The sequence below is a fragment of the Myotis daubentonii genome, chromosome 5 (genome assembly GCF_963259705.1).
Source record: "Myotis daubentonii chromosome 5, mMyoDau2.1, whole genome shotgun sequence".
NCBI classification, from domain to species: Eukaryota; Metazoa; Chordata; class Mammalia; order Chiroptera; family Vespertilionidae; genus Myotis; species Myotis daubentonii.
Window position 1 is genome coordinate 47,360,530 of NC_081844.1, and position 23,749 is coordinate 47,384,278.

The 23,749-nt window shown below is 42.0% G+C and overlaps 1 protein-coding gene across 10 annotated transcripts in view; it reads left to right on the plus strand.

The window, feature by feature from the left end:
- Positions 1-23,749, plus strand: part of FNIP2 (folliculin interacting protein 2) — a 133,590-nt gene that overhangs the window by 55,697 nt on the left and 54,144 nt on the right. For 3 of the 10 annotated variants that reach the window (XM_059697737.1, XM_059697734.1, XM_059697727.1), the window contains exons 2-9: positions 6,258-6,347; positions 10,346-10,472; positions 13,454-13,597; positions 16,268-16,368; positions 16,487-16,558; positions 18,643-18,743; positions 18,927-19,016; positions 20,574-20,645. In XM_059697737.1, coding sequence (XP_059553720.1) covers positions 6,258-6,347; positions 10,346-10,472; positions 13,454-13,597; positions 16,268-16,368; positions 16,487-16,558; positions 18,643-18,743; positions 18,927-19,016; positions 20,574-20,645 — 797 coding nt within the window. Of the gene's footprint in view, positions 1-6,257; positions 6,348-9,981; positions 10,222-10,345; positions 10,473-13,453; positions 13,598-16,267; positions 16,369-16,486; positions 16,559-18,642; positions 18,744-18,926; positions 19,017-20,573; positions 20,646-23,749 lie in introns of those variants that run through there. The other 7 variants (XM_059697729.1, XM_059697728.1, XM_059697733.1 and 4 more) reach the window with 5 other exon arrangements.

A 23,749-nucleotide genomic window follows, 5' to 3' on the forward strand; every position in this document is an offset into this window, starting at 1 on the left:
TACACACTCTTCTGGGGAGAGGATGGAAAAACCTTACATTCAAAAGAAGATGAAATCATGTTGATGCAAGTTGGTTTTCAGTAGAGCCAGTATACAATTTAGTAACCCTTGGAATTTGGTAATGCACGTTAACTATTTGTGTTATGCTGACAACAGTATGAAAGAATTAGCTCAGTGAATATTGAATAATCCATACATGGAGAACAGCAAAGCTCTTTTTCCAGGGGTGTGGGGTGGGGTTAGTACAGATAGTTTCTAGTTTATTGCTACCAGAAAAGAATGAGTAGTGCTCTATTAAAAATTAAAGGAATCATTTCTGGAAAATATAGGCCATATTTAAAGATTCTGTGAGTTATTAAAGGGGAGAAAGGGAAGAAACTATTAATAACAAAATCTAGGGGGTGGGGGCAGGCTAGAAGGGGTCGGGGGGGGGGGGGGACATATGGAATACTTTCAACAATAATGAATAAAAAGCAAATCTAGGAAAGCTAGCCAGAGGTGGAGTCGTGGTTGGCACAGTGACCTGCCCACTCAGTGTCCCTCTTGCTACAAAAGAACTTGCGCTTTTCCTCTTCAAATTTTGTTAGCGTCTTCTGAACGTTCTCAACTGGAGATGTGTTTATATTAAGAAGCATGCTTATCAAGGAATAAAGTACACCTGGAGGAGTTAGAGCATGCCATGCAGTAATGTTGACTAATTTACTAAGATTGCTTTTCTCGCAGGACCTGCATTATCCATTCTGAATTATATTGTGCTCACTTAAAAGATAATTTGGGAGTATAGTGAGTTAGAGTTGGAAGGATGAGACCTTGAAGAATCATTTTAGTCCCAATCCATCGTTTTATAGAAGAGCATTGGACTGAGAGGTGAAGGAGTGTTACTAGGATTAGAATACCAATCCTGCCTAGAACCTGGGCATTCTGACACTGAGTGTGGGGCTCTGCTGTTTTGTTGATACCCAGGTGGCCCCAGGGCAGTGGGATATGAGCGGTGGTGTTGTGAGTGCCACACATAAAGTTGACCTATTGCAGAGTTTTATCTGACATGATCCTGAACTCAGGAAAGAAGGGAGGAATTCTATCATCTCCTCTTCTGTATTTCAGAGTTCCCTCAGGCTGTATTGTGACTCATAATATTTTGTCATTGCTGTGTGAACACATTATATAAAGACATGTGGTTTTAGCATGTGATCCTCACAATCATATATAGAACTAGAGGCCCGGTGCACAAAAATTTGTGCACTCGGGGCGGGAGGGGGGGTCCCTCAGCCTGGCCTGTGCCCTCTAGCAGTCTGGGACCCCTCGGGAGATAACGACCTGCTGGCTTAGGCCTGCTCCCGGGTGGCAGAGGGCAGGCCCAATCCCTAGGTGCAGCCCCTGGTCGGGCTCAGAGCAGGGGTGATTGGGGAGTTGGGGCGCCGCCCCCTGTCACACTCAAGGCAGGGTCGATGGGGAGGTTGTGGAGCAACCCCCTGTCACACACAGAGCAGGGCCCATCAGGGGGGTTGGGGCTCTGTACCCTGTCACGCACAGAGCAGGGCCCATCAGGGGGTTGGGGTGCTGCCCTCTATCACCCACAGAGCAGGGCGGATCAGGGGGTTGGGGCGCCACCACTCTCACACTCAGGGCAGGGCCGAGGGGGAGGTTATGGCTCTACCCCGTCACACACAGAGCAGGGCCCGTGGGGGGGGGGAGCTCCCCCCTATCAGGCACAGAGCAGGGTGGATAGGGAGGTTGTGGCCCCGCCCCCTGTCACACACAGAGCAGGGCGATCAGGGGGTTTGGGTGCTGCCCCCTGTCATGCTGATTCCAGTGCCGGGAGGCCTCACGGCTCCGCTGATCCCGGTGTTGGGAGGCATATTACCCTTTTACTATATAGGGTAGAGGCCTGGTGCACGGGTGGGGCCGGCTGGTTTGCCCTGAAGGGTGTCCTGGATCAGGGTGGGGGTCCCCACTGGGGTGCCTGGCCAGCCTGGGTGAGGGGTTGAGGGCTGTTTTCAGGCTGGGGGTGACTGAAGCTCCCAACCGCTCCTTTTTTCCTTTTTTTCTTTTTTTCTTTTTTATTCTGGGCCAGCTTTAGCTTGAGGCTTGGCTCCAGCTCTTAGGCCTCTGGCTGAAAGTAGGTTTCTGGCCTTTGCTTACAATGTTGCAAATCTGCTGGCTGAAGTTGGGCGTATTTGTTACAGAGTTTCTTAAACTGCCGGCTCAGAGGCAGCGGCAGGCAGGGAACTTTGGAGTCCTCCGTCACTGAGGCAACCAAGCCTCATGTTAGTTTCAAGCTGCCTGGCTGCCGGCCGCCATCTTGGCTGACACTTAATTTGCATATCTCGCTGATTAGCCAATGAAAAGGGTATCGGTCGTACGCCAATTACCATGTTTCTCTTTTATTAGATAGGATTGTTTCAGTGGGGGAGAAATAGGCTCTCAGGTACAAGCTACTTATGCATAAACTTTGATGGTCATCTTTGTTAAGGATCAATTATATTAGGGAAAATGTGGGGAACCTGAATGTTACTTTAGTTTTGACCTTCCTCAGACATAATATGTATTGTATTGGTCAACGATCTCTTATCCTACAATTCCAAAATCCTGAAATCTCTCAAAATATTTTTGGAACTGACCTGAACTGATGTAAGGCTATTATAATCTCTATCTAAGCCACTTGGCATAAATAATCATAACTTGGGCTGGTGAGCTATTAATTGGTTTGATTTGGGGGCTTGACTACACCTCAGACCCTGTAAGAAGCATTACATAATATATGGTATAAACTTCTTCCTATCTATAGAATTCTGGAACATCTGGCCCCAAGGATCTCATTTAAAGGATTGTGTATCTGAACTTCTCTTTGAGTTATGCTTTACAATTTTAAAAGTAATTTCATACTTATTCTCTGTTTTCCTGACACCCTTGTGAGATATACAAGGCAGATACATTTGGGGAATGCTGAGCCCTGGAGTAAGTTGAAAGTGGCAGAGCTAGAGTTAGAAGCTGTATTTACCCGGGTGAATACTAATCCGTATTCCAAGCATCATGTCCTCTCTGACTTGCACTCATCCCCCACTGTGTGGACGACCTTTTTATCATTTAAGTTCCCCAGAAGCCACAAAGACATTTAGCACCATACCTGTAACAGTATAGTTTACTTATTTATTTATGGGTTGGCCTTCCCATATCAGATTGTAAGCATTTTGAGGTAGGAACTGGATCCTGTCCTGGTCTCTGGGTCAAGCAGGTGTTAAAAGTATGTGGAAGGAATGAATGCAGGAGTGTGCTTTTGGACTCGAATTACAATGAGTGCTCTTTCCATGCCATGCTGCCAATCATAGAGATTTATTATTTCATCCCACACATTTCTTTTACAAAAAGAATAAAGGATTTATATATCCCCTACTTTCTTGAAGATAGAAGAAATTGCTGCCATCATCCAATATAAATTTCTTTTGATAAAATAATAGGGATACATATACAACTACTACTCTCATCCTTATTAGCCATGACTCCTTGAAACTCTGGGTATGTGAGTCAGCACCACCTCTCCATTTGCCCTGAAAATGGTTTTTTCAAACAGCTTTAGTTCTCTCCTAAAACATAGGTGAGATCATGCCCTTCCCTTTCTCAGAAGGTTAGAATGACACACTACTGCTCGTGGGACAAACATGGTATATTCCTTGGCATAGCATTCAGAGTCCTTCACAAGTAATCCTAAACAATCTTTCCTATGTAATCCTTTTGCTGCTAGACATGTTCCAACTACCCAAGACTTTGACATTGTTCCATTTCATTTTTTGTGTTTGTGTCATGCCTTAATCTGCAAGGACTCTGTTCCCTGTTCCTCATCACATGTTTAATCCTTATCATTCTTCATCAAATATTGCTTCTTCCAGGAATTTTTCTCTGTTCTTTCTCTTGCTCTCTATATTCTGCCTTGCCCTCTTATTTTCATGTAGTTACCTACTTGATTGTTTTCTAGATTTTAGGTTCTTTGTGAATAGGGACTTGACGTTTCTTATTGTATCCCGCTTGAATACCAGCATTCCTGGGTTTTGCTCGGCTTGTAGAAGCATAATTCCAGTCTTTGTCTCTGTCATCGCATAGCTATCTTCCCTCGGTGTCTGTGTCAGATTTTTCTCTTTTTATGAGGACACCAGTCATTGGATTAGGGCTGATCCTAATCTTGTAGGACCTCAACTTAACTACATCTGTAAAGACGGTGTTTCCAAACAAGGTTATATTCACAGGTACTGGGAATTAGAAATGAACAGATCTTTTGAGGCAACATAATTTAACCCCAATATATAGTTATATATATTTTACAGAGAATTCTGTTTTCTGTACTTAAAGTCATTTGAACTATTGCTTACCTTTTAGGTAAGTAATTTAGACTTTGTTCACTTGCTTCCTGATCTTGATTATATAAGACCAGAAATAAGACCTGGCTTCACTTCCAACCAGGTAAATCTTAGCATCATAGACTTTTAAAACCTAGAAGGATCCATGTAAGTCTTTTTGTTTACATTTTACATTAAAATGTAAAATTTTTGTGCCTCAGGTCACATAGCTGTGACCGTAAAGTAGACAGGTAATACCATGACCCTTGATGCCAGGGATAGTTTTTTTTCCTTGCTTTCAAAAAAAGCAAAGAAATGAGGTAGTTCTGATTAAAATAAATGTCTTTAATATAGTCATATACTTTAAGGCAAAAGCTTAAGGAATATTTTTCATACTTCTGAATCATACCGAGTTGCCATCAGGAAAGTACCATGAACTGTGGTTGGTGCCCATAGTCACTCCACAGTGACCGTTGGTTGACTGTTGAAGTGAATGTGAACATGAAGAGAATAAATGATGTACGTGATTATGAATACCTCAAGCCCTGTGTGTGGAGGATGGAAGAGAAAAGAGCTGGCAGTGTGCTGGGAGGTTTCCCTAGATTACCTCCTTTAATCTTCACAATAGGCCCTAAGTGTTGCTTGGAGGAACTTTCCCAAGCCCCTATTAAATCAGTGGGAGGCAGAGCTGAGATCTGAGCCCAGGCCTGTCTCAGTCTGAAGTGCTCATTTAATCTCCTTTGTCCTGCCTGTATTTCCTTCACCAAATGACTCAGCTGCAATTTCTTCTAATATTAGTGATGTCAAAATTATAATTAGGTGTTAAACCAAAGACAATATTGATATGGAAGAAGATGAATAGAGTTTTTCTCATATTTTAGAAAATACATCCTAAAGAATTTTGGTAAAAAAAAAATTGGACAGTCTTGACATACATACTTTGCTCTTCCTACATCTTTTATTTCCATCTTTTAAAGTCAAAAATTAATATGAAACTTTTAATAAGGTAATCATTATTAAATTTTAACTCTTCTGGACAGGCTATCTTCAGTCTGATTGATATTTGAGTCAGTATTGCCCCTCAGAAATAAGGATTGAACAACTTGCTTTGTAAATTATGCTATTTTGAAAAAATATATTATGAGTTCAGGCGCTTCATAATGAAGGCAATAGATTGAACAAGAAGCACAAAGTAATTAAGTCTTCGTTGAGTTTTTACTTTTAAGAACTTTAATTTGTTTACTATATTTTAACTAGAGGCCCAGTGCACAAAAATTTGTGCACTCGGGCGGGAGGCGTCCCTCAGCCCAACCTGTGCCCTCTCACAGTCTGGGGCCCCTCAGAGGATATCTACCTGCTGGCTTAGGCCCGCTCCCTGGGGGGATCGGACCCAAGCTGGCAGTCAGACATCCCTCTGGCAGCCCAGCAGCTCTTGGGGGACGTCCACTTACCAGCAGGGAGCAGACCTAAGCTGCAGTTGGACATCCTTAGCGCTGCTGAGGAGACGGGAGAGGCTCCCGCCATCACCGCTGTACTGGCAGCCGTCAGCCTGGCTTGTGGCTGAGCAAAGCTCCCCCTGCATTGAGCGTCTGCCCCCTGGTGGTTCAGTGTGTGTCATAGTGACCAGTCATTCCCAGTCGATCTGCTGTTAGGGTCAATTTGCATATTACCCTTTTATTATATAGGATAGAGGCCTGGTGCATGGGTGGGGGCCAGCTGGTTTGCCCTGAAGGGTGTCTCGGATTAGGGTGGGGGTCCCACTTGGGTGCCTGGCCAGGCTGGGTGAGGGGCTGAGGGCTGTTTTCAGGCTGGCCAAGCCCCCTGGTGACGGAAGCTTCCAGCCTCTCCTTTTTTTTTTTTTTTTAAATTCTGGGATTCATTTACCTTCTATAATTGAAACTTTGTTGCCCTTTGAGGAGGCTACAGCCGGCCGCGGGTAGCTTGGCTTCCTCCATCATTGGAGCAACCAAGCCTCCTACTCGCTCCAGCTCCGTGGCCACGGCCGGCTGAAAGCAGGTATCTGGGGTTTATTTACCTTCTGTAATTGAAACTTTGTTGCTTTGAGTGGAGCTCAGAGCTGCAGCGGCAGGCGGGAAGCTTGGCTTCCTCCATCATTGGGGCAACCAAGCTTCCTGCTTGCTCCAGCTCCGTGGCTGCCGGCCGCCATCTTGGTTGGGTTAATTTGCATATAGTTGCTCTGATTGCCTGGTGGGCATGGCTTAAGGCATAGCAAAGGTACGGTCAATTTGCATGTTTGTTTTTTATTAGTGTAGAACTGTAGATGGTTGCAGCGAGTGTTTTTAGTGATCTTGTAAAATTAAAATTTAGTGGTTTTAGTGATTTGGGGGCCCGATCATTGGACTTTTCAGTTGTAAATGACAGAAAACTAACTCCAGGAATGGTGTTCGTTATGGAATAGCTGCCTTTGATTGCCGACAGAAAGCGGTCTCTTTCCATTCCGTTGCTTACCTCTGCTTTCCTCCACGTTGACTTTATCTTCAGAAAGGCTCTCACCTCATAATGGCACCAGCAACTCAGGGTTACCATTTATCAGCTGAGCAACTAAGTGGGAACTGGCTGTCACAGCCTAGCTGGACATCATAGGGTCATGTCTGATGGGCCAGGCCTGGACCGTGGACTATCTCTGGACTGAGAGTGGAAGAAAAATAATTTCCAGAATGCCCTTGCAATGTTATGAAAGTTGGGCATAGTAGCTTAGAACATGATAGCTTAAGTTATTAAAAGAAAGTACAACCAGAACTTTATGTTTTTTTGGTGCTGGAATTTAAGAAAACACATCTGTTACCACTGCCTGAAAAAGGAAAGGAGCAATAATGCACAGTTTGTGATTTTTTTTAAAAAAGTAGCATTATCAATTCTCTTAAGTAATTATTGCCATTTTGGAGCACTTACTGTGTGTCAGCCTCTATGTCAGTGATGGTGAACCTATGACACGCATGTCAGAGGTGACACACGAACTCATTTTTTTGGTTGATTTTTCTTTGTTAAATGGCATTTAAATATATAAAATAAATATCAAAAATATAAGTCTTTGTTTTACTATGGTTGCAGATATCAAAACATTTCTGTATGTGACACGGCACCAGAGTTAAGTTAGGGTTTTTCAAAATGCTGACACGCCGAGCTCAAAAGGTTCGCCATCACTGCTCTATGTGAAGCACTTTACATATTTCACTTAATTCCTATGGCAGGCAGCTTTGGGGGTGGGCAGTAACACTCTCATTGTGCTGATGAAGAAATGGGAGCTCAGCGAGTTCAGGTTTGAATCCAGACTTGTCTGACTTCACTTCAGTTATTCTGTCTCTTAGTTTTACAGTTTGTTTTTGTCAGTCTCTCTGTCTAACTCAGTGGTCGGCAAACCGCGGCTCGCAAGCCACATGCGGCTCTTTGGCCCCTTGAGTGTGGCTCTTCCACAAAATACCACATGCGGGCACGCACGTACATTGCAATTGAAACTTCGTGGCCCATGCGCAGAAGTCGGTATTTTGTGGAAGAGCCACACTCAAGGGGCCAAAGAGCTGCATGCGGCTCGCGAGCCGCAGCTTGCCGAGCCGCAGTTTGCCGACCACTGGTATAACTGTCCATCCTCTATCCCTTCAGGACAGCTCTTCTTCAGCATTCTCTAAGCAGGTAGCACCCCTTTTGCTTCAGGCACCCATCCAGTCCACCACCAAATCTTATCAGTTCTGCATCCTGAACATCCCTCCAGTATTTGTCTCCTTTCCTCCTGTCACTGTAGCCTTCATTACGAAGAGCCTGAACTCAATATAAACTCTATTTGGCCTTCCTGCTTCCAGTCTTACTCTGTCCCACCCTGTTTTCCGTAGAGCAAGCCAGATTGAACTTTAAAAAAGCATAGACCTGAGTTTATCAACCTTTGTTTACCTACTAGTAAGTGCTTCTGACTGTACTTAGGGCAGGATCCTAGCCTGCCTTCTCAGCCTACCTTTCAAGTTCTTTCTTTCTCTGGCTTTTTTTTTTCTTTCTCAATTGCATCACTTTTACATCTTACCATTTCCCTCCCTCTTACTGTGTTCTTCATTCTCACACTTTATCTCTAACTCTTCTTCAAGTTTGTGTTTAAATGTCACTCCCTTAAATCATTAAGGGGCTTCCCTGCCCCTCTCCCCCACCCCTTAATCTGAAAATTGAGAAGCTTTTTAAAAATGTATCTTTATTGTTGAAAGAATTACAGATGTTCCCCCCACCACCACCCCACTAGCCCCCTCCCCAGACCTTCACTTCACTATTGCATTCTGGTTTTATTTATTTTTTTATTTTTTTTTCTATTATGATCACCAGATTATTTATTCACTTGATTCTTAGATTCACTTGTTGATAGAGGCATGTTTGTTGTTCATAATTTGTATCTTTACCTTTTTCTTCTTCTTCCTCTTCTTAAAGGATACCTTTCAGCATTTCATATAATACTGGTTTGTTGGTGATGAACTCCTTTAGCTTTTCCTTATCTGTGAAGCTCTTTATCTGAACTTCTATTCTGAATGATAGCTTTGCTGGATAAAGTAATCTTGGTTGTAGGTTCTTGGCATTCATCACTTTGAATATTTCTTGCCATTCCCTTCTGGCCTGCAAAGTTTCTGTTGAGAAATCAGCTGACAGTCATATGGGTATTCCCTTGTAGGTAACTGAGTTTCTTTCTCTTGCTGCTCTTAAGATTCTCTCTTTGTCTTTTGCTCTTGGCATTTTGATTATGATGTGTCTTGGTGTGGTCCTCTTTGGATTCCTTTTGTTTGGGGTACTCTGCGCTTCCTGGACCTGTAAGTCTATTTCTTTCACCAGGTGGGGGAAGTTTTCTGTCATTATTTCTTCAAATAGGTTTTCAATATATTGCTCTCTCTCATCTTCTGGCACCCCTATAATTCTGATGTTGGTACGCTTGAAGCTGTCCCAGAGGCTCCTTACACTATCTTCATATTTTCGGATTCTTTTTTCATTTTGCTTTTCCAGTTGGGTGCTTTTTGCTTCTTCGCATTTTGAATCTTTGACTTGATTCTTGTGCTCCTCTGGTCTGCTGTTGGGTGTCCGTATAATATTCTTTATTTCAGTCAGTGTATGCTTAATTTCTAGTTGGTTCTTTATCACAACATCGAGGGTCTCATTAGATTTCTTGTAGATCTCATTAAGTTTATCGGCAGTTTCTAGAAACTTATTGAAAGACCTTAAAAGTGTGGTTTTGAGCTCTGTATCCTCCATTTCTGTCATGTTTCTTTGTCTCCGCATTTTTTATGCTTTCTTGGTGCACCCCCTTGTGGTCTTTGTGCACAGTCTTGTTGTAGTTAAGCCTTGGTTGTTGTAGGTAATACTGGCAGGGATTTCTGGTTTTATTTTTAATTCAGGAACAAACCTATGTTTAGAGCAGCTTTATCCCAGTAGCTTTTGGTCTGCTTAGGAATAAGACATGCTTCCTTTATTTGTTAGTGTTTTTAGCAATTTAGATGCTGTCCAGTAATGTACTTGATTTTTAAAACTTCTTTGCAGAGCCAGCCATAATAGATGAAAATACTAAATCTTAGGGTATGTAATTTCTCCCGATTTGACCTGAGCACAGGTGGATGGGGAAGAAAGAGAGAAGGCTCTACTGACTTGCTCTGAATGGTTCCCAGCCCAATGACACAAATCTTGAACATCCTAGACCTCAGGTGTGTTCCCAGAACCCAGACATCCACATTCAGCTCTCTACACATGTCCTTAGGATTTCTGGCTACCATCTTTTCCCAAAACGGCTTTGGAACGAGAAGCTTTCTCACCAGTGATTTAGTATGTAAAGCAGTCTTCCAAACCTCTGTCATGGACATTGGCAATGTTTGTATGGCCCATTGGCGTCCACAGACAAGGCCGTCTGCCCCAGGTATGAAGGGATCACTGTCTCTGCATACTTGCGGCCTTCTGATGTGCACACAGGCACACAGGTGGGGAAGATTATTGCAGGTCATACAGATACCATAACTTCTTTCTCTTTTTTTAATCCATAGTTGGTCATGTTCGGAGTTTGACCTGAATGAGATTCGCCTGATCGTTTACCAAGACTGTGAAAGGCGAGGTAGACAAGTCTTGTTTGATTCTAAAGCTGTTCACAACATTGAAGAGGTGGCAACTCAGGTATGAAATGCACTTTTACTTTCATCTTTTTTGTTTGTGCTTCTAACAATCCCTTTCTGATCAATCACTTATTAATTCATAATTGTCTCTTTGGGCTCTATGGTACACAGCCATTGATAGTTCAGAAGAATCATAAGAAAAGTTTCCCGACTTCCCCTCCATCTTCTGGGCTACATTTGTATTCTTTTGTTTTTTGCTTTTAATTCTCACTGAGGATATTTTTTCCACTGATTTTTAGGGATAGTGGAAGGGAGAGAGGAAGGGGAGAGAGAGAGAGAAACATTGATGTGAGAGAGAGACATCGATTGCCTCCTGCACCTGCCCCTACTGAGGCTGGGGAACCTGCCACCAAGGTTCGTGTCCTTAACTGGGAATCAAACCCATGACCCCTTGGCCAGTGGGCTGATACTCTGACCACTGAGCAAAACCAGCCAGGACTGCATTTGTATTTTTATTAATGCACAGATGAAACTGTTAGCAAGTAATTGTGACAGGTGCCAAGCATTGCATTGTAAATATTACTAGAGGTGAATTTGCTGGTGAGTAGCAATCTAGTAGGATTTTAATACCAAATATGTGCAGCGTAAAAGGAAATCTGAGAACTCTAAAATTCATAAAGTGTTAGCCTGGAGGGAAAATAATTAGATCATTCTGTCAGTATTTCTCATAGACAGTGCTACAGAGCACTTGGCTAAACACAATTAAATAGCTCTCCTCAGTGTGGGGCTTCAGCATGCTAACATGCCTTGTCATCTTCACTCAAAAGGGAGTGCGCTTTTGACCTGTCTGGCCAAAGAAGCTTTTATTTATTTCCTTTTCTCAGTGGGAGGCAGGGTGGTGGAGTTGGTGGTGAGCGGCAGGGCACGGGAGGACCTGGGGATGGGGCAAGTGAGGGCAGAGCAGCTTTGATCCCTTGGAGCCAGAACGGGAAAGGCAAAGTGATGTGTCCAGGTGAGGAGCAGAGTCTGGCCCTCCCTGAGTCTCCTGGACGTTAGTCCAGGGTACTTGCAAGTTGTCACCATTAGGCCTTTCATTCTCTTTTCAATAGTTATTCAGCTGTTTGCAAATTAGATAAATTCATTATATTCATTCTTTACTTGCTACCTATACTGACCAAATTCTGGCAGTTTACAGAATGTGCAGCTAAAGTAAATGAATAGTTTATGTCATGCTCTTTGTCTCATCAAAGCCAAGGGGCTGTTTTCCTGCTTTTGATAAGGATCCTTTCTGCAGGAAGGAAATGTTTGGTTAAAGGCAGTTAGCTGGGTGGATTCTGTAGTGCATTAAAGTGGAAGTCTGCCAGATAGCTAATCATTACAGTAGTTGTTGGGCTTGTTGGGTAGGTTTGAGGGATGGGTGGGGGGGAAGAATTGAAATGTCTCAGGTGATTCACCTGTAAGCTTTAATGGTGGATTTGTATCAAAGTTTAGGTGAACACTTGACCCTTTGTTTGGTGGGCGGGACGTGGTTTCCCCTTGATTTCCCATATCATTTCCTGTTGCCCTGAAGACCTTGCACAGCTGGCTTAGTTGAGGGCTCCTAATGGTCATAACAGGTGGAGGAGGAAACAATTCTCACTGGTTTTCAAAAAGCAACTGGAATCTTTAGTAAGAGCAGCGCTGACACTGGCATCTGGAATATAAGCTTTTTTGGAAGCACTTGTTTAATCAAAAAGGCAACTAGGTCCAGGGTGGTTTGTAATGTGCCCAAGGCAACAGGAAGTTCAGTGGGCGCTCTCGTCACTGTACCAGGTGCTATCTCCAATTATAGACTACTCAGAATGTTGACCCCAGTCAAAGGCCCCAGCAGTTTGTGAGGCAGGTGTGGGCTTCGTGTCACTTTAGGTCCTCTGAGGGGCTGTGTTTCTGGCTTAAGTGGTATTAAGTAACAGCGAGATCTGAAGAGGGTGTTGAGGGAGTGTCAGATGCTTGGGAAAACCAAGTGCAACTTTGAATGCCATTACTGCTGGAGAGGCTGTTAAGGACCAGCACAGTTTACGTTTTCCTTACATTCTTTCCCCATTTTCAGCCCTCCACCCCCTTGGTAAGCACAATACCTCATGAGTTTGTATCAAGCACATGCCTGCAGGCATTTGCATTAGACCACCAGTGTGACCGTCACATTGGAGATTAGATAAGCTGCAGTTGCATTCATGGTTTTCCAAGCAAAAACTGCACATGGAAAAACAAGAGTTGGAATAGCAACAACTTACCATAGAGGGCACAGGATGCTTCTGTTGGGAGTACTATCTTTGGGTGTAGAAAGAAGGGAAAATTTAATAAAGATGTATCTTTATACCTTTATGTCATAAAATTAGCCGTGAACTCTGTTTAGGGAATGTATAGCAGATAACCTTCTAGTACCTCTAACCTTCAAAGGCCAAATTTCCATCACATGCTGTGCAACTCACAGGAGCTCCGGTTTCAGAGTTTTGGCTTCATCTTTCACAAACTCAACTTCATGATTTTCTTTCCGATTACCTTTAAAGGAGTTTTAAAGGAGATGTGTCATTAAATACACAAACCCAGTCTTTCCAAATTAATATTTTTGTTTTCTTAGTTCCAGTTGGAAAAAATTGGAATTTGAAGCAATGTCTTTCTCATTTTTTAAAAAATAAATTATGACTCTCTTTAATACTCAAAATCCTCTAATAATAAATACAGAGACCGGAGCTATTGATGATTTTGAAACATGAATTGGAAAGTAAATAATAGTGGCATTATTTAAAGAGGATAAAGTCTTAACACATAACCCACCACTTTCTGTCCAGTACTCTTCTCCAGCATTTTCCCTCCTAAATGTTATAGATTCTTAGGAACCACATTTTGTCCTCAGTAGAAAAATAAAAATAAAAGCTTCTGGTTTCTATGCACTTAGCACAACATACAGAATGTTTTAACAAAAGAGTTCCCAATGCGGAGAGTGTTGAGGAAGCCCGTTATATTTAGCCACACTCACCTTGCCTGTCTCTCCTAACCCAGAAAACAGAGGATGTCCCTATTAAAACGTCAGCCAAGTGCTGTCAGGGAGGCAGCAGCAGCAGCAGCAGCACCAGCAGCATCTCTTCCTACAGTTCTTCTGGGGGAGCCTCACAGTACGCGAAGGAGCAGCTTCCCAAGTACCAGGTACCCCATCCCTCTCATGTGGAGGGCCCCGGGGTGAAGTCATTTATGCTAATTTCTCCACAGGGAGTAATGCCTGCTGGAGGCTTCCATTCCAGGAATATGAGAATCAGTGTTACAAAACGTGCTCTCTTAAATGTTTCACATCAATGCTGTTTTCATACGGTGGCTTTTATCTCCTGATAAAAACTGTGATCAAGCAGAGATAATACAGCCCAATGAATGAGGCAGAGGTAAACCCTCTGGTTTTGCTCCCTTGTTATGAGAAGCTGATTAATACACATGTGTTTCCCAGCTTTGTTATAAGAACTCTAAGGATTCTGGGAATGTACATGGGCCTTCTAAGAAAATAGCACTTGCCAGTAGAAGGGAGAAAAGAAAACCTTGAATAGGAGAAGAAAGGGCAAGATGTAACTTGAGTGTGAAGGACAGAGGGCTGGAAGCATCTTTTATGCTGGTGTGTATGTGTGTGTGTGTGTGTGTGTGTGTGTGTGTGTGTGTGTGTGTGTGTGTGTGTTTGTTGTAAGTCAGTAGAGGCTAGGGATTAGGGTTATTGAGAAATATATTGGCTAACTAGATATAAGAAAAGTTTTATAAGTATCAAATAGCAGAGGCTGTACATTGATGGAAGGTATATCAGTTTTTTCCTTTTTGATCCATGTAAAATTTTGTCTGTCATGTTGCTGGAAGAGCAAAGCCAAGGAAATAACTGGCAGCCACACGTCTATAGAGCTTTATTAATTTCCTGGTCAGGATTTGTGCCATGTATTTGCCTTTATTTCACAGTGCTCCTGGGTCTCAGAGTATAAAATATGCCCTGGCCGGTGTGGCTCAGTTGGTTGAGCGTTATCTCATGCACCGAAAATTAACTGATTGAGAATCACACTTGGAATGTGGACCTTGTAGCCCAAGAAAAAGCAGATTATAAAAATGGAGGTCGTGTGTGGAAGTTACCAATAAAGAATATGAAAGCAAGTTGGTTTCTGTCTGTATGTAGTAAGAAGGGGTTAGTTTTAGCTGTAACCAGAGAGGAGCCTAATTACACAAAGCTGATAGATTTATGTTTCTCTTTCCTCCTCTGCAAACACGTACAGGTAGATGTGTATATGTGTTTGTGTGTGTAAATATGAGTGTACTTGCGTGTATGTATGTATGCATGTGTATATTTGTAGTTAAGAAAGAACGATTGAGAAGAGGGTATTAAGGATGACTCCCATGCCTTTGCTTGGGTGGAAAGCACACTAGCAGAGACTGGCTGGTGGGCTGGGTCCCAGAGAGATGGTTGTTTTGTTTTAGTTAAGCTGTGCTTGGTTATATCTGTCCTGTTCGTCAATGTGTCACCAGCATTTATAATAGGTGCTTAGAATCCTATATCCAGTGCATTCACTCACATATCAGATGTTCATAATATTCAAATATATATGAATGAATGCATTTTGGATATAGGATTCGAGAGTTCAAGGAGAGGTTTGAGCCTAGAGCTAAGGATGTAGTGGATATTCCTATGTAAAGAATAATCAAAATCATAATGGTTGAGAATGCAGTAAGTGAATAGGAGGCCCCTCAGGGAACAACCCTGTTCAAGGGATGCTCTGGGAAAAAAGAGCTCTAAAGGAGTTACCAAGAGAGATACTGAAGAAAGCAAACTGGGAAGTGTCCATTGGAATTGACAGAGAGTCACTAGTGCAGTGTGAATAGAGGAGACTGCAGTGGGCTAACAAGCAAATGAGAATGGGCAAAGTGGAGGCAGCAGAGTCCACCCTTTTGGATGACAAAGGGGACAAGAAAACCTGTCAAAAGCTAGAGGCATCAAATATTCAAAAAATATTTGTGTAAAACTTCAGAGGTACCAAACCATCTGTTATCTTTTGGAACCTGATGAACCCTGCCTGCACCAGTTGGCATTATTATCCAACACTGTTCATTATTTGATTGAACAACACTGAACCCTGTTTCTTTCCAGGATGTGTTCTTAGCACATTGCGTACTGCATAGAAATCTCTAAGACATACGCCGGGGACCGCACGTTTTTGGGCAAACTGCATGTTATTTAAATCATCATAATGCACTTTAGGTGTTGTTTTTTAATAATTATAACATTTTTATTTACAAAAACAAACAATTAAAGTTCCTAGTACTTTTTTAATGTATGGTACTGTGTAAAACATTTTCCTCTATGAAGAGGGACCAAACAAAATTTACATAAGTATCTAGATTCGCTCCTTTTTCCATGGGCGTGAAAAACGAGAACACTCGTGAGCGGTCCTTAACAGATGGCGCGAAACAGGAGAAAACTCCTGAGCGGCACGAAATGTGTTAGTACCAAGGAAAGAGTGACCCTGTTTCCTCCATAACATAATCTTTCTATGTAGAGTTTATCAATGGAGATAATAAAAACATTTGTTTTTCATAACAAAATTAAAAATAATCTGATAAAACACTGGGATCCTTCTGAAGATATTGTGTAATAAGAAGAAATCATGGGCATTAGTAATAATTTGAGAAAAAATAGGCTATCATCATTAAGATCATAGAATGATCAATTGCATTGTGATAAGTAATTACCCACTAAACTAAAGAGGGACCCAGAGGTTAATGAACATTATTTCTATTGCCTTGCGTATCACATTGTGCCACACGCTAACTGATTTTGGTTTCTTTCGTGTGTGGCAGTACACAAGACCAGCTTCGGATGTCAACATGCTAGGGGAAATGATGTTTGGCTCAGTTGCAATGAGTTACAAGGGCTCCACCTTAAAGATACACTATATACGGTGAGTTTGGGCTTCTTTTTCTACTGGTTGTGAGAAGTGGTATGGTGATATTGAGTCATTAATTCCAAAATGTATTTTGTTTCCTCCCCACCTCCCGTCCCCCACCCCCCACACACAGCTCTCCTCCGCAACTGATGATTAGTAAAGTCTTCTCTGCTAGAATGGGCAGCTTCTGTGGGAGCACAAATAAGTAAGTATGGAATTTTGCATATCACCCCCCCCCTCCCCCGCCCGTTTTCTAGGTGGCTATTTCTGGATACAGTAATTCTTCAAGGGCCATAATGCCTTTTGAAATGTGAAGCAGGGTAAGTCCAAATTAACACAGGGATCTTAAAAGTGGACATTTTCCTATACACAGTGCACATGAAAAGGCTTTTTGACTTTATCAGGTGGACTTAAAAACAAATAACCGCTTCTCTGTATCTTTTGGGTCCCTCTGGTGCCCACTATGTTCATACTACCATCACTAAGCTTCCACACCCTAGAACAGTGGTCGGCAAACTGCGGCTCGCGAGCCACATGCGGCTCTTTGGCCCCTTGAGTGTGGCTCTTCCACAAAATACCAACTTCTGTGCATGGGCCACGAAGTTTCAATCGCACTGTACGTGTGTGCCCGCACGTGGTATTTTGTGGAAGAGCCACACTCAAGGGACCAAAGAGCCGCATGTGGCTCACCAGCTGCAGTTTGCCGACCACTGCCCTAGAAAATGAACAGCAAAGGGAGGAAAAAGAGGAATCACATTAATGAGTTTATGGAACTTACCAGTCTTTTTGTCCTTTAAAACAAACTTGAAAACGTGTTTGTTAGTGTGTTTATTTGTTTAAGGAACAAAGCGCACAGAGAGTCTTTCCAGGCTGCTGAGGACCTGTTTGGCAGGACGGGTTGTCCATGCTGCATCTAATCAGCTGTCAGTGTGGCCTCTGTGCTCGGCTGGTTCTTGGGCCGTGCAGTTTTCTGATTTTCACTCAAGAGTTTTTTCTTCCTCTAATTATGTACTTCTGTGTAGATGAAAAATACTGAAATAGCTAACTTAACTCTTATTCTGGTACATTTGTTCATATATTTTGAATTTTGCTAGCAGGCATATTTTATATACATTTGAAATATAAACACTTGTTATACTTTGGTACATTTGAAAGAAAGGTTAGTTATAAATCAAAGGGGCATCCTTATGAGTGAAATGAAGGCTGTTATCCTGGGAAATTAAAAATATATTGCTTTGTAGATTTGAGTACCATCGTGTAAATCCGCTTACTCTTCAACAAAGTAATGGATTTATTTGTTCGAGCACTTAGCATTGGACTGTCATGACTTAGGCCAGTATGAGAAGTGATGTTTATTTCTTGTGAGAGATTCTTTTTCAGACCCTTGATATTACCTGAACATTTATTGCCTGAACTCCCTGTAGTAGAATATTGAGCTCAGATTCCACTAAAAATCACTGTGGCCTCATTATTCTGTATTACCTTCAAAATATTTATATTTATTTTACTTATTATAAATACAATGAATTATTAAAATCTGCTTCCCTCACAAATTTTTAGATATTGTGTGAACTCAAACTTCTATAGGAATCATATCAATTTCTGTTGTATTCTCTTCCTGAAAAAAGTTGCTGAATTGCTCATTGATGTTAACTAAGAGTTCAAATTAATTTTGTTGTGAAGATATTTATAAAATTACCTTTGAAATAAATAATAACATCTTGAGTGTCAGTCACTAAAACAGAAGTTAGAAATTAACAGCAATATCCTATGTGTCAGCCACTGATCAAAATTTGTAGAGTTTGGCCCTGACCTGTGTGGCTCAGTTAGCTGGAGTATCGTCGCATACACTCAAAAGTTTTGAATTCGATTACTGGCCGGGGCACATGCCCGGGTTGCAGATTAGACCCCCCAGTCGGGGTGCTACGGAAGGCAACTGATTGATATTTCTCTCTCACATAAATGTTTCTCTCTCTCTCCCCTTCCCTTTCTCTCTCTAATGAATTTTTAAACATTCATAGAGTTTGGTGTCCCATGTAATGGGAAACTGTTAGGAATGCATTGTTTGGTTTTATAGATTGGACTCCCTCCAAAAAGCTTTTCTTTTCTTTTTCTTTAGCAAGTTCCCCTAAAGTTATTTCACATTGGTAGATGTGAGACTATTCATTTATAAAGAAAAGTCTGAGCAATTGATAAGGTATCTATATCTGAGATTCTCTTAGAAAGCAGCTTTATTCATCTCTTGACATTTTTCTTCTCTCTCTTCCTTCCTCCCCTCCTGGGATTTAGTTTGCAAGACAGCTTTGAATACATCAACCAAGACCCCAACTTGGGAAAGCTGAACACAAATCAGAATAATTTGGGTCCTTGTCGTACTGGAAGTAACCTAGGTAAAAATCAGCCCCATGAATGGGTTCTTTCTTTCTGAATACTACTGTTGTAAGTGTGTGTTTTGCTTTATTTGAGTTTATTGTGTTGTGTTTTTTTGTGTGTTTTTTTTTGCATTATCTTGAATCTGTGTTTATTTTTTGTGTATACTTTGTTTGCCCTCCTCTGTGTGTTTCTGTCCCTAGGTCTGCTGCAGGCATGCAGCAGCAAGCTGCTGCAGGGGGTGGCAGAAGGAGGACCTCTCCGGCTCACCCGGAGTGCTTCTTTCTTTGCAGGTTTGTGTGGAATGCTGAGTATGGTGTGACCCACACACATATTAATAAATCCTGGGAAGGTTCCTAGAAAAAAATCCTATTTGGTACCTCTCTAGAAATCCAAGGGGCTCTTGGCGATATGCAATATTCGTTTCAAATGCAGCCAAGTTCATGGTGTTTTGAAAATGTCACCAGTGAACCTCTCTTGTCAATGTCTTTGTTAAACCCTAGGGTAAGCTGATTTTGGTCTGAAATGAGCCCTTAGTGTTTCTAAGAGGATTACATTTTCTAATTTTTGTAGGCCTCTTCTGCTGCTATGAACCTTTCCCCTTTGCCATGGTATCTTTTATTCATGTGTTCACCTGCATTCGTACCTGCACGGAGTCTCTTCAAAAATCACTCTAATAAAAGCATGGAAGACATATCTCTCTATCTCTCTCTCTCTCTCTCTCTCTCTCTCTCTCTCTCTCTCTCTCTCTCTCTCTCTCATTTAAGCAGTTTAAACAAAGTTTTTAGGTTCTTTACAGGGTAATCATCTCGGTCTCTGTGGGTAGGTAAAGTCTGAGATTTAATTGGCCTTGCTAGCTAAGTCTGTTGAATGGCTGTTGTAGTCTGGCATGATTAACAAGTGTGGGAACCTTCATCACTAACATTAAAGGTTGTGTTTATGGCAAATGGTATTCTGTTCTTCTTTGTAGCCTGAAATATGCTTAAACACTATAGTTAACTGATGCCCCAATAAAACTGACACCTTCCTACCTACTTAGAGTAAGGATAGCATGTTTATATACTCTCTGTAAAATTGTGAAAATAAGCAGCTTCAAAAAATAGCAAGTTTATTAATCAGGCAGGGCCCTGGGTTTCAAGCTTTCTGTGGCAATATGTCATCTGCTTTCTAGCTCGATAAGAATGCAGTTGCAGTTTGAATCAATCTGAAGCATTCCTAGAAGTCTGTAATATTTTAGTGTTTTCTAAAATTCATGCCAGGACATGAGTTTTTCTAAATAACTGCAGTAGTACTGTATATGGGTGTATATGGAAAAGAAGTGGAGGAAGAAATATTTAAAAATGAATATGTGCTTTCTATCTGCCAAGAGAGTGGGTTACAAACAGAGAAACATTTTTTACATTTATGAAATGGTTTTCAAGTATTTTTCTTCCTTGAGTTGCCTATAGTTATGACTAAAACTGATTTTAAAGCATTTTGAAAATACAGTTGTATTTAAATGCTACTCCTAATGAGGAAGATGGCTAAAACTATCTGCCTGAGAATGTTTGTTGTTTTAACTGCACCACTAATTGATTATTCAGTTTTTTAGAGATGAGCATCACTCAAAAAAGTTTATATGCTACAGTAGGATAGTGAAGGCAAGTCGTTACTTGGTTCTGCTTTCTTCTTACTCTCTTTGTCTTTTTATGCATTTAATTTTGATTTCTAATTAATCTCTATATAAATTTATGCCAATCATCAATAGCAGTAGCCTATTTTGAAATTCAAACATTATACTCATTGAAAAAAACAACAACTTCCTTCTTTGAAGAGCCCACTAACATGGTTTCCTTTTGCCTTTATCTTAGCACATAGCACTCCAGTTGACATGCCAAGCAGAGGGCAGAATGAAGACAGGGACAGTGGCATTGCTCGATCAGGTATTCGTATTTCCTTTTATTGGTTTATTTAACAGACTGAACTCTTCACACTGGTGAAATAGTAGGGAAAATAGAAGACTGGCCTCATCTTCTGGGGTTTTGTTTTGTTTGTTTTTTTCTTCTCCATATTCCAAGATAGCCTCACATATCTGAAGATCTAGAACTTCGATGCTCAGCATCTAGGAGTGATTGCACAACATGGGCTGTTTTTTTCTATTACCCAAACTAATATGAGACTAAATATATTTTGAGAAATTTATTTTTAGAGGGAAGCTTCCTTGAGCTGATTGTACTGGGAATTTGCTTGCTGAATATTGACTGTAAAATGAGGGGAAGGAAAATATGTGTGGAAGTAACTTTACCCATGACTCAGGGAGGGCCTGCCAGCTGACGTGGTCACCCTTTCTTCTATCCTAGAGTCACTCCGTCTAGATTTTATCTCAGGCACCCTTTCTCTCCTTACTTTAAGCCTGAGCTTTCCTAATACTGGTGGTAAGGTCGCTTGGTTTCTGCTTTAGCACACGATTCTGCTACTAATTTTGATTTGTGGTTCCAATCTGAGGTAGATTCTCTACTGGAAAAGAAAGGTAGGAACCTGAAGATCTAGAATTTGGAGGACTTGGAGATGTGTGGGGCTTTGCCATACATTGTATGTGGGCCTCTACCTTCCACTGAAGACCAGGAGCACCCTGCTGGTCTCACCAGTGATATGTGCCCACTCACCACTTAGGCCACCTGGTTGGCGCTTGGTGTCCGAGGACTGGATCCAGGTCTCAGGTGCCTTTCCTCCTGACCTTTCCCTCATTTCTGTTTCCAGCTTTGCCACTCAGAAAGGGCTTGGAGGAGCCCTTTGCTCTTTCTGTGTAGCTCCAGAGTCCTGCAACATACTTGGTACAGCTTTGCTCCCGTGTTATTAGATGTACTTTGTTACCGAGTCCTGCTGTTTTGTTTATATATGTCATGTAATGTAAAGTGCACAGCATTTTATTTATGGTTAAATAAAAATAGTTGAGTCATCTTGGTCTACTTAAGCTATTTGGAATTCTTTGGCATGGGAGATCTGTCTCTTTCCCCTTGTCCATTCATTAATTCATTCATTCAGCCATTCATTTATATCATGGACTCATAGATATGTATTTTATACTTTGGGTTATAACCCAATTCTACATTATTTACTTGCTCAAATTGTTCCAGCTTTGGCCATGGAAGCCATGGAGCTCTCTCAGTTGGCTCCTGTGTTACTTTAACAAACCCACTTTGGGGTGTGTGTGTGTGTGTGTATTTTGAGCACTTCCTTACTTTCTGGCACTCCCAGATGATCCAGACTTGTCTTGTATATTTCCTATTCCAGTCCTAGAATCAGCTGTTTCTCCATGGAGCCTTGTACTTTCTTTGGAGAATAGTATTAGATTCCAAGATTTGGACACAAGATGTGCTTATTGCTACTGGAGTGTCATTTCTTATAGGCCTTCTTAGCTGAGAAGCAAAAAATAGGAGTTTATGCTGTGTATAGGAATCTGTAAGAATAAAGGCATAATATGCTAATTAGACCGGACAGCTGAATGACCTTCCATATGTCCTTCCGGACGACCTTCCAGACAAAGCTGTGGCTGCGAGGGCCAAGGCAAGGTGCCGTGGGCCAAACCCAAATTTTGTGCATCAGGCCTCGAGCTCTCGGGGGATGTCCAACTGATGGCTTAGGCCCCGGGGGAGCGGGTCTAAGCCATCAGTTGGACATCCTTAGTGCTGCCTCAGAGGCCGCAGAGGCTCCCGCCACCGCCGTTGCGCTTTCCAGCTGTGAGCCTGGCTTCTGGCTGAGCGGCGCTCCCCCTGTGGGAGCACACTGACCACCAGAGCGCAGCTCCTGCATTGAGTGGGATTGGGCCAAAACCAGCTCTCCGACATTCCCCAAGGGGTCCCAGATTGCAAGAGGGCACAGGCCAGGCCGAGGGACCCCACAGGTGCATAATCAGGGCTGGGGAGGGATGCAGGAGGTTGGCCAGCCAGGGAGGGACTGTGGGAGGGCTCCAGGGTGTGCCCAGCCTGTCTCGCTCAGTCTTGATTGACCAGATCCCAACAGCAAGCTTACCTACTGGTTGGAGTGTCTGCCCCCGGTGGTCAGTGCACGTCATAGTGAGCAGTTGAGCAGCCTTAGCATATCATTAGCATATTATGCTTTGATGGTTGAACGGCCGGCCGGACACTTAGCATATTAGGCTTTTGTTATATAGGATATTGGTATATGTAACATCTGTATCTATATTAAGTTAAACATGCGTTTGTACTGATATTTCTATTATTCATAACCCATTACTACATGGATCATTCTGCCTTCTCCCCTTCTCACAGTGAGAAGCCTGGCTCTCACCACCTGCCATCCATTTAATTGTTTCACTTCGTATGCATGTATTGCAGTGTCAGCATTGTTAACTGGTAGCCTGTGGGAAACGATTTTATTATCTGGAGTACAGTGCTCGTGTGCAGTTCCTTTTCTCTTTAGTCTCACACACATCCACTTATTTCCAAAGTTACTTAGCTCAGCACCTTCGAGATAGGGGAATTTTAGCAGCCATAGGTACCAGGCCAGTAGAATCTCTGAAATCACAACTGACACTGTTTCATCTTGCAAATGGCTTCCTGCATGCCACCAGAAATTCTGATTGCACAAGTCAGTTCTGAAGAATAATTTAAGGTATTTTTTTTTTCTCAATAGTCTAGTAAAGTAGTAACTTTAGAAAAGCTTTTTTTGTTGTTTGTTTTTTAAATCATTATTTATAGAGAGAAACTCATCCCAGGATAAAAAGGAATTTTAAAGGAGGTTTTGCGATTTTCCATCCAAAAGACACCTGAGATCCTTTGTCCTCCCATGGCAGTCCCTTCTGTAGACATCCCCTTCTGCAGGCCACCTCCAAAGAAAGGAGTGGATGGAGGAGCTTACTTCATGTGTAGTGCAAACTTATTCTGTGCATAATATGCTCTGGGAATACAAAGGGTCACATGGGTTTAAATTCTTAAAGGGGTTTACTTTGTTGTTAGAGAACTAAATTATTTTGGTGGTTTCCACAGTAAGACCAATTTGATACAGTTGAAGTTAAGGAAAGGAA